Source organism: Vicia villosa, linkage group LG7 (assembly GCF_029867415.1).
Source record: "Vicia villosa cultivar HV-30 ecotype Madison, WI linkage group LG7, Vvil1.0, whole genome shotgun sequence".
Taxonomy (NCBI): domain Eukaryota; kingdom Viridiplantae; phylum Streptophyta; class Magnoliopsida; order Fabales; family Fabaceae; genus Vicia; species Vicia villosa.
Window position 1 is genome coordinate 23,207,081 of NC_081186.1, and position 11,736 is coordinate 23,218,816.

At 34.1% G+C, this 11,736-nt stretch overlaps 1 protein-coding gene across 1 annotated transcript; it reads right to left on the minus strand.

Moving 5' to 3' along the window:
- Nucleotides 1–1,669: 1,669 nt before the first annotated feature.
- LOC131618766 (uncharacterized) lies at nt 1,670–2,266 on the minus strand. Its single transcript, XM_058889929.1, has one exon. The coding sequence runs from the start codon at nt 2,264–2,266 to the stop codon at nt 1,670–1,672; it is 597 nt and encodes a 198-aa protein (XP_058745912.1).
- Between the last annotated feature and the right edge of the window lie 9,470 nt (nt 2,267–11,736).

Sequence of the window (11,736 nt, forward strand, 5' to 3'; positions counted from 1 at the left end):
AGAAGATGAATGAAAGGCGGTATAGAGACACAAGATCAAGTATTTAAAGGTTTAACGGAAACCTTTTTAAATCTTTTGGGTAAAGCCCGAGAGACACGTGGCGGCTGGTGATTTAATCCAACGGCGGTCGAATGAGTTAGCTTCACTCCTAGTATGTAGGAGTAATGATCAGGAAGTAAGGTTAAAACGTGGGAATGTAAGTTATGAGAAGACATCTTTAAAAATGACAAGACGTTTCGGAAACAGTGTTATCAGTGATTATGACGCTAGTCAGCAGTCTTGGAACTTTCAAGGATCATAAAAACGAAATCTTATAATGACAAGAAACGCCTATTTCTGTTGATTCTCGAAACAGGCATTTATTGGGGGCAATTTGTTAGCTGAAGATTTCGTTTTATGTTGTTTATCCTTCGAAGGAGTTGAGAATCGAAGAAAAGATGGTTACTGATGGCCATCCCTTAAAAAGTAAAAGAATGGCTACTGATGGTCATGCTTCGAAAAATAAAGACTTCTAAGTTCGATGAAGATAAGTGAACGCTGAAAGATTAATGAAAGCATATGTCTTCGGGACTTAGACAAAATTCATAGAATATGTATCCAAGTATTACTACTTAGCGTGTTTTTTAGTAGTGTTTGTTTAATACACTGCCACGCGTCGAAGATGGACTCAGGCGGGAAGATTTGAAATTCGAAGACGGTTTCGTAACCGTTCAACAACAGATGGCTTCGCTGGAAGTTCTGATGAGAAACGTGGCAGCAGATTAGTATAGGACCGTTAAGGTCGAAACTAGTATAAATAGGAGTCTTAGTGTTAGGATTCTGTGTGTTCATTTTGTACAAATCACTCACATATTTACTCAAGTATCAAGCGTTAAGAGAAAGAGTTCGCTGAGAAAATGTACGTATGACACCACCATTTTAATACATGTGTATTATCTTTTTGTTTTTATCTTTCAGAATTACTGCATTTCGTTTACTTCTTGCCATTTACGTTTCTGCATCTTTACTTTAACGTCATTTACTTTCGAATTACTTTCATGCTATTTACTTTCAAAGTCTTTTATATTTCTACAGTTTAAGATTCTTTACGTTTCAATTGTCCTTTTAATTTTTTATGTCATGTCACTTCGTTGAAGTCACATTTATATGTAACAAAGTGATTGTCAAGACTATTTGTCCTGTTAATCGAACAACGCTTATTGAAGAAGACAAATAATGAATATGGTTCGAACAAACATTGATAACAATCTTCTTGACTATGTGTCCTAGGATCAATCTAGTCGATCCTGCAAGTAACCAAATCATATTTATTATAGTTTGGAAGACTAGCGGTTGTTTACCGGAAATCACCGTAAACACTTACCCAGAATCTCTTAACTGCGTAAGGTTTCCTATTCGCCTTGGTAGAATAGGTGGCGACTCTAAAAGCTTAATTTTTAGGGCAGGTTGCTACAGGTTCCTGTGGAATACCACAGATATGAGGGGTGCTTAAAACCTTCCCCTTGTATAATCAACACCCGAACCTGATTTCTCTTTTTGTTTTAAAAAAACAAACTTTGGGTTTTACGTTCTTTTCCCTTTTCCTTTGGAAACAATAAAGCGCGGTGGCGATTTCAAACGAAATATTGAGTCGAGTCAATTCCATGGCTTAGATCTCAGATTTTCCCCGCTACAGCCGGGCGGGCATGCTCTTAGGGAATCGGACCTTGCCCGTCTGAAACTCGGCGTTTGCGCATTCGTTCAAGATGCGCTCCCTTGAGGCGTTCAGCGGGGTGTACTCTCGGAATTTCCCCGCAGGGGCTTTGTAGTCCTTGGGGTCCCGAGTTTTATCATCTTTCTTTTTGTCAGTTCCCCGGCGAGATTCATCTTGGCGCGTATTTTTACTGCTCTCTTCGTGCCTGGAATTGCGGACGGCGTGGGAGGCTTCTTTCTCCTCATATTGAATGTAGGCTTGGGCTTTGAGGAAGAATTCGTCAAGAGTGGCTGGAGTTTCAATTCCGACGGCTTTAGCGAAGTCCGAGTGTGGTCGGAGGCCGCGACTGAGCAATAACTTCTTCATATGGGCAGTGGTGGATACCTGTACGGCTTCTTTATTGAATCTTTCTATGTACGCCCGTAGAGACTCGTCCTTTCCTTGGATAATGGCTTCCAAGGAGGCTTCTGACTTTGGGTGCCTTCGGGAGGCCGTGAAATATCTGGAAAAAAGTTTTCCGAGCGCCCTCCATGATGTGATGGACTCGTTTGGCAAACTTTTATACCAAGTCATGGCTCCTTTTCGCAGGGCGGTCGGGAACAAACGACATTTAATGGCGTCGGGCACTCCTCTGTAGTCGAGAAGGGCGTCGATGTTCTCAATGTGCTAGTCTGGATCTGTGGTCCCGTCATAGGTCCCTAACGGAGGGGGTTTTTTTAGACCGGTTGGCAGGGGAGCCTCTAAAATTTCCTGGGATAGAGGACCATGGCGCTCTTCCTCGTCGTCGCTGGCGGAGGGAGAAAAAGATCGGCTCTGGCTATGCCTGCGTCGCTACCGGTTGTCGTCGTGTTTGCCCGAGGGTGATCTAGATTTCCTTCTTGGCCGAGGGGACTATGAATGGTGGCGGGAACGCTGATCGCTCGATCCTTTCTTGAAAATGGGATCCCCATTCTTCTTGGAAGAAGGGGAACATGGACGTTTCTTGGTCAATATTTCGCTTCGAGAACGAGTTTTGTGATCGGTGGGAGTTCTTGAACGGCGCTTCTGTTCGAGGGCCCCGATTCGGTTACTTTGTTGTTGCAAAAGCGCATTGGTCTGGGCAAGAGCAGCTAGAACAGCGTTTATGGTCTGGTCCGGAAGAGTCTGCCCTTTTGGGAGGAAAGGGTTGTCCAGACTTTCCTCGTGGGTGTCCTTTCCGCTTGTATCTTCGAAGCGATGAGATTGGTCATCTTGGATATCTTTAGGGGAAGAGGGTGTTGTGACACCGTCTTGAGGGACAGTGTTTCTGGAAAGAGGAACGATGGAGATGTCGTTTTTCTTGAGAATTGCAGCGTCTAATGACGACGGATCTTCGTTATTGCCGACCATGAGTATGATTTGGTTAAAGCTTTGGTTCCTGGGTTCTTGCGGGATGCAAGAATGGATCACGAAGGTGCAAGAAAGAGGAACGGGGGAGCTAGATTTCCCACAGACGGCGCCACTGATCTTACCGAGCAGATCAGATGACCAGCAACAATGAAGGCTTGAAGTTCAGGATGACAAATATGGAGAAAAAGGTGTTGTACCTGCAAGGCACTCCGATGCCAAAGTAAGTAGGTATTCCACAAGGTACAACAAAGTAATAGGGTTTTAGTGGTAAGAAAAAGATTACCCTGCCCTCTGTATGTAGAGGGCTATTTATAGGATGTTTTTGGAACGGATTAGACTCCTCCTTCTAGGGCGGATATATAAGAGACGCGTGGGCTGGTTATTTGCCGAGCACGAGGGGTCCTCGTGATCGATTGCTTGGCGCGTTTGCCCGGTCTGATTGGATGGAAACCGCCACGCGCGCTCCGAAGTATATTGGGCCGAAGGCGGGAATGGCCCAATTGATTGGGTTGGGCCGGTCCAGAACAATATTTAATTGATTCTATGAGATACGTATAATTTTTATATCGATATTTTTACAAAATAAATAATATAATAGAGATGGGAATAAATGTACTTAAAAGAATTTTGATAAGAAATAAAAATTATTATTTATTAATTATTAACTAACAAAATAGAGATTAAAAATAATGTAATTTAAATGTTTTTTATAAAAGAAAATGTAAAGATTTTAGTAATCATATATTCGTTTAATATATAGTCAATTTTAAATTTACTAATTGATTATGACACACTAAATTATTAAATTTATAAATAAAAATATATAATTAGACAGATGAAATATAAAATGGTTATATTTAGAAAAATAAAAATATATTTAATTCTATAATTAAATATGATTAAACCTTAAATTTAAAATAAAAAATATTAAGTATAATTAATCAAAATTAATTGAATAATTTAATATTATTGTTAATTTACATGAAAATTAAAATACCTTTTTAATTGATCAAAATAAGTTTCAAATATTAATAATTGAATTCAATCATTCATAATGAAGTTACGTACTAAAAAATTATTATTGAACAATCAACTGTCTTTTTTTCTTTCATTCATGGGAAACCAATGACTATGTTAATGCATTGAAATGGTTTGTTATTCAATTTGAAACCAAGGAAGAAAATAGAAAATAAAATAGTACATGTCAAATATGTATTTAAATGGATGGCCAAATTTATGACAATGTGTTGTGAACATTTAATCGGACAACTCAATCATATTAATGTTAAATAATGTATGATTTATAAAAACTCTAACCAAATAAAATATATTAAAATATTAGTATAAAATATTTTTATAATTTCTAAAATAAATACAAATATTTTAAAATTGAAATATAAGAGAGAGATATATTATATTCTTTGTAAAATCTTTAATTCATTCTTATTATATAAAATTAAAATATATATATATATATATATATATATGAAAAAGTATTTGATAGAGATAACCCTAGGCAGTCCAAGGGAGACGGAACAACGCCTCTGCCAGTTCCCCATGCCCACTAATGATTTTTTTTCATTTATTGCCATTATTTATTATTTCTTTTCTCAAAATTCATTAAAATAAAAGCAAAACATATTCTCTCTCGTAAACTGATTCATCTCTCAATCACGGTTTGTTCTCAGAGAAAACCTCTACTCTCTCTCTCTGTTCAACGCTCACGAGACCTTACACCTCTTCCTCTCTCAAAATCAACATTAAGCATAAACTAGCATCAGTAAACTCTCATCCCTATGAACCCCGAAAACATATTTCATTATAGTCAGGGACGATTACATGTTACAGGAAACTCAAATAAAATGGAAACACATATCAAAAGTAGCAAAAAGTTGCAATAGAAAAATGAGTATGGTATTTTCTCTTCTTCTGCATTTTGCTTTTGTTCTTGGGCTCTGAATCTTCTTCTCTGATCTACTTTTGTGTGTGCGTTGTTATTGATCTATGAGTGTGGAGTTGTTGCGGTTGCGGTTTTGAATGTGAATATTGAGGGTGAGAATAGGCTGCGATTTTTAGGAGGTTGTGAGTGAGTTTTGTAGCAAGGTTGAGGGCTACGGATTTAAGGATTTTGAAGAATAAATTTGGCAGAGTTTTAATGGTATTTTTGTTGGTGATTTTCGGTGTTTGTAATAAGGAGGAAATGAAGGTTGTTATATAGTGTGTTTGAAGGAGAAAGATAAAGGGAATTTAAATATTTTACGCTTCTCCCAAAGAACTTTTTTTGGATTCCCAATTGATACCAATAATTTTACTGCTCTCAATGTGACTTTTGAAATATTTTACGCTTCTCCCAAAGAACTAATGTAGAGTCATCATAATACATGATTTTTCCAGTGGCACAAGCATACATGATTTCACGTGTCCCATAACAAACAAATTTTGTACATTTATGTTTATATCATTTTAAAAACAATGGAATTATAATAATTAAAACTTTCCTCTTATAGAAACATGTAAATATGATAGAAGGGTTGAGAATTTGCCAAGTGTCAAACTTGCCAAAGTACTCATCTTACTTTATTATATGGTATGATTTGAAGTAACCACCAACTTGTCCATTTGTGTTTCTAGTCAAATCTCAACATTTAATTATGGATTTTGCTAACGAGTGACCCAGTAACACTCTTTAAGCATTCTAAATAAAGAAAATATTTTATAGAAAGGATAACAGTTTCAATTTTTGATGCATTAAATACACATATTTTCAAGAAAAATTTCCTATTTTAAGGTTTTAAAGACCCTAGGGCACCCGTTAGCATTTCCCTTTAATTATATAAGTTAAGATTTTGGAACATTTATTAAAGGAACAAAATATTTTTTATTAAATAAGATATAAAATATATGTAATTATATTAATTTGTGAATATGTGTTGTCATGTCATTTGACTTGCAATGTGCATTGGAGCAAATATTCTTTTTAACCTTGGTATTATCGAAAGAGAAACCATAGACTTTACTGCTACACAATCTTGATTACTCTTAATTGCTCTACTGCGAACTTTATATCTTGGACTCATACAAAACTTACATTCCTCCAACAATCCATCTTGAGTATCAAACTCATTGTCATAAAACAACATGCAACCATTAATGCAACAATCAATCTTTCTTACTATTAAACCCAACTTCGAAACCAACTTCATTGCATCATAAAAACTTGTAGGCAAATTGTCTTTCTTTGCAGTTGAGTCCAATATCATTTTTGCGAAGAATTCCAAACACTGATCAGGAACATTCCAATTTGACTTGGCGGCCAATAATCTCACACACATTGAAAACTTTGAGTCGGAAAACCCCTCAAACAACATTGTATTCATCTCATTCAACAACTGATAAAATCTCTTCACTTCCTCATTCGGCAATTCTCCCCCATTAAAATCTTCTGGTTGATCATAGGTCATGTTCACACCAAAAGCATCGTCAACCATGTCACCGATCATATTAAATTTTTCCTCATATTTCGTAGGCGGCCGACTACTTGAAGCATGTGTATTGCTAGTCTCTGGTACGTTACTCGGCAATTTTTCACCGTTAAACGTCCAAACCCAATAATTTTCCATGAAGCCTGTAACACCCCTTTTCTAAAACCCAAATAATACAAATATTCATTGAGTATTCATATGCATACAGTTAAAAAAAGGGTGTCATATGTTATTTTTATCACAATGAAAACCCAGAACAAACATATCAAACATGCACTAGTCATATCGTAACACAATTTGACACTTCATAATTTCAAATATAATGCATATCGCACGCGGAAGAATAAGTACAACTCAACAATTTCAATGAATATATCTCATACTATATTCATCTACGAATCTCATATAACATATTCAATATGCTAAAACAAATCCAAATCTAGGCAACATAGCCTTTAACAACATATCCAAATATCATGTCAAATACGAAAAGATAACAATATCCACATAATCTAAAACATGAGTTCAAAAAGACCCTCCCAAGTGTTACATGACCAGAGAATTTGACTCTCTACCTAATCCAACATTGCACTACATTACACAACATGACTTCAAACCAATCAACAAAGCATAACACATAATAATTCATTCACATGTATTCAAGAATCTCATAACATGGATTCCATCATTATTCATCAACTCACACATAATCACAAACATTTTCAAGTATCATGTATATGTATAAATTCCATTCAAAACTTATCCAAAAATTCTTGAATAAAATATTAAAATACATGGAAACTCTTCTAAAATCACAAGTATACCAACCCCTAAGTTAAGAAATCAAAATCACAAGTTCGAAGCAGACAGTCGCGGGGCGTCACGCCTCCCCGCGTCACGATGGCAAGTCAGAGGTGTTCGTGCGGCGCAGCCAAGACTTTCCGCAACGCGAGTCAAGTCAGAGAATTCAGCGTGGCGCGACTCAGCTCTTCTGCGGCGCGTCCGTGCGAATTCTGCAGAAAAACTCATTTTGACAGCATGCGAATTTCATCCCAATCCAACCAAAATCTCGTTCCAGGCATAAATTAAACTCATATATCAGGTTCCTAACATGTTACTGCTCATGGTATACCATTATAACATCATTAAACATGTTTTGATCCACAAAATCTCACAAATCTACAAAGTTAGGGTTTCACCAAAATCAACACATATTCACCAATTCACATGTTATTTTCATACTCATTCATAGAATCATACATAGAATCATTAATACAAGTCAGTTTTCACATCATTTAGGGATTAACATACCAATTCTAACACAAAACTCAAGAAATAGTAAGTTACCCATTCCCAAATCATGAATTTACTAATCCAAACAACATTACCCAATCATACTACTCATAATCATTTGGATTCTAACCCTTACCTTGAATTCTCTAGTCCTCCCTCTTTAAGAATCTACAATTCCCCTCTTTTCTCTTCTTCTCATCTCTCTTGCCTTCTTTTTCTCTTCTTTCTATGTTTCTCCCTTCTAATTAGGTTTTTCTCTCACAATCCCTTACTAACTCTATTTTATTATATTGGGCTTAACCCACCCAACTACTCTTTCTAATTAATTAGGCCCATCCGCTATTTTACTAATATGATCACTTCTATCTTTATCTAAACATCACACATATTCAAATAATCATAAAACACACCAAAAAATTAATTTATCTCACAAACTAATAAATAATAAAATAAACACCTAATAAAACACCAAATATGCTAATTAATAAAATAGCTAATAAAATTGGGATGTTACAAAACCCCTTCTATGCAAATGACCGACCACTTTCTCTAGGTCACTAATTATAGGTCTACATCCACATTTAAGACAAGGACACCTAACTCCTCCTTCGCTTCGACAACATTCTGAGCAAATGCCCACGTGATAAACCCATTAACTCATTCTATAAAATTGGGTTTACGTGCACGGCTTCCTGGATACAATCTATGGTACATCCAACTTTAATAATACCAATAATAATGTTTCATACAGCACATATATCCAATCATTGTCTTTTTAGTAACTTTAATCAAACATTCAACTATATTAACTATAAATAAACTTTATAATTATTTTGAAACTATATTTATATAATAAACATATAATAACCATATAAACATATAATAAACATTTTTTTAATAATATAATACTACTTCACACTATAATACTGCTATAGCTTTTTTTTTTAAAACAAAATACTACTATATTCCTTTTTATTAAACAAATTTATATATAGGGAGCATATCAAGTGAGAGCATTTTATAATGAGAGATGAGTGGAACAAATATCAACCATTGGATTCATCAAGAGAGAGAAATTAATAGCCACATTAATGTATTAACATTCTCTCTTGATGAATCTAATGATTGATATTTATTCTTCTCATCTCTCATTATAAAATGCTCTCACTTGATATGCTCCATATATATATATACCCTTCAAATGCTCCTTCAAACACAAATATTCCTAAAAAAATTAAAACACAATTAAAAAGAAAATATAACAAAACGAAATTATTAAATAAAATATAAGAAAATTAATATGTTTAATAACTTATACAAGTTACAATGGAGAATTTTAATGGAAGTTTGAGATAGATTGGGTTTGAGAGAAGGGAGGAAGAAGAAGTTTGAGAAGGATGTTGAGAGCAGAGACATGTATAAGGGTTGAAAGAAGAAGAGAGGGTTGAGTGTACTAATAATGTTTACGTTTACGAGAGAAAAGAGATTGGGGAAAGAGAGTGTAATGTTATTATTAATGCGACATCAGCAACGTGAACTACACACTGCAACTTTGCGAAATGAAATTCACGTCGCAATCAACTAACAGTAATAATAACGTTACCCACCCTGCTCCTTGTTAGTCAACTTTATCTGATTTTTTTCTTGTTTTTTTCACTTTTATGTTGCAACGTGATTTTCACGCCACAATTTGAATTTCGAAAAATTTAAACTTCCCCCCATATGTAAATCTGACATCTTAAATTTTTTGATTTTGATTTTTTGAGTTGCTACGTGTTTTACACGTCACAACATTTCTTTTAAAAAAACTTTTCTTTCTCTCCCCCTTTTTAAACGTTACTTTTTATTTTTTATTATTATAAACACGTTGCGACGTGATATTCACGTCACAACCTCTTTATTTTCACACGTGAAAATCACGTGACAGCTTCACGTGGCTAGAGAGCACATTTCTTGTAGTAACAGTGTTAAAATCACATTCTTTAAGCTACTTAGATTTAGATCTTTGAAACATTTGAGAGTCTTTGGACCTCAACAAAAACTAGAGTTCTACAAATTTACTAGAGCGGTCTTAGACCTACTCCTCAAATAAAGCTCTCTGATCTGTCACAAGATTTAACTCCATATCTGCGTCCATTAAAGAATCAATATAAAAGTTTGAGTTTTCAAATACCTGCTTATTCCAGCCTTTCAACGCCAATTTGAGAGTTGTGAAATTTTTAATAAAACAAAAGCCTCTGAGCCTTGAATAGAAGAACTAGATCAGCTAGAAAGAACAACCTCATAAAAATCGCGGTGGGATAAGCAATAGTTATTAAGTCTATGTTTGGTTGCCCGGTAGAAAGCATCAAAATCAATTCTTGGTTTGTAAATTGTTTGGCATTCTTAAACAGTCTTCCGCCACCGTACTTTTTTTGGTTCAGAATTGATTTTTTATGAAGCTACAATTCCTAGCTTCTTGAAATCAATTCTAGAAATCAATTCTCCCTTTCCATCAATTTTCCTTTTTTACCCTTAAATTGAACAATATCTTTAACTCACCATCTTTTTTTACCCTTTTCGTCATTTACACATCCAAAAGTAATTTTAATAAAAATATTCAAACAACATCTTTCATACAAATAACTTTAATTGTGAATATGTCAAACATAAATCACTTTATATTAAACTCAATTTTAACTAAAATCAATTCTTTCAAAATTTAATTTTTTCACCATAGAACTAAAATTACAATAAATCGAAAAGGCTTCGACCCCATAATTAGTTAGAATACTTAAGAATGACAGATCAATAATCAAATAATTTCTTAGAAAGGACTCATTGAAACACCACCCAAAAATCTCAACAACCATTAATAGAAATTAACTATTATTTTTGCCTTTTTGTTAAATGTTTTAAATCTTCAAAATTGTTAGAGGCCCACGACGAACCTTCCTATAATCAAATTTCGACAACTATGGTATATTTCTGAACAATACATACATTAATCGAACGGTTTTGTCTGATAGACAAATTTTGAAAAAAAGTCAAGATAGTAAAATTGCAATATCTTGTAAACAGTCAGTATATTCATATCTTATCATTATTATCCGTTTATATTAATGGTGCAAATGTAACTAGAGATAGAAAATAAATAAACTAGGGTTTGTAAACAGTGGTCCAACTCAAGTATCACGGGTTGGCACTTGGCAAGAATAAGTAAACCGAAAATGGTGTGGGGGCACTGTCACATGCTATACATCAGGTTCAAATTTGTCCCTTTAATGGGTCCACACAAAATACTTAGTTTCTCTTAATAAGATATAAAATACTAAGATCAAACACTAACATGTTGCATCTCCAAAATTGTATAAGTATTTTAACACATTCATGTGAATAGCATTTTAGAGAACCATAGGTAGGGCTAGGGATTAGGGATACATGATTTGTTAAAAAATTGAGATGGGAAAGGACAATTTTTCTTGTATCATGTTTGATATAGCGGATTGAACAAAACATGTGTTAGGGAACTGAACAATAGGATGTATTTGATTTGTTAAGAAATAGGGATTGGACAAGATAATTTTTCTTGTATCATGTTTGATACAGAAATTAATCAGAAGATTAAACAAAATATGTGTTAAAAAACGGGAAAAAAACATGAATTTTTGTCCTTCAACAAGTTATGAGACAATTTTGTCTCAAACACAAATTATTAAAAACTATGAAAATATCATATTTTATATATGTTATATAAAAAATTATATTATTATATTTAATATATAAGCTTATCAAATAAAATAGATTAAAAAAAATCCAGTCCCTATATTATCAAACAAAATATAGTTAAAAAATTATTTCATTTTGCAAATCAAACGTATGAATTGTTCATATATTAATTAATATAACTACTCATACTAA

Excerpts from the sequence above, each read along its gene's own strand:
- LOC131618766 (XM_058889929.1), bottom strand. The coding sequence starts at position 2,266 with ATGACTTGGTATAAAAGTTTGCCAAACGAGTCCATCACATCATGGAGG.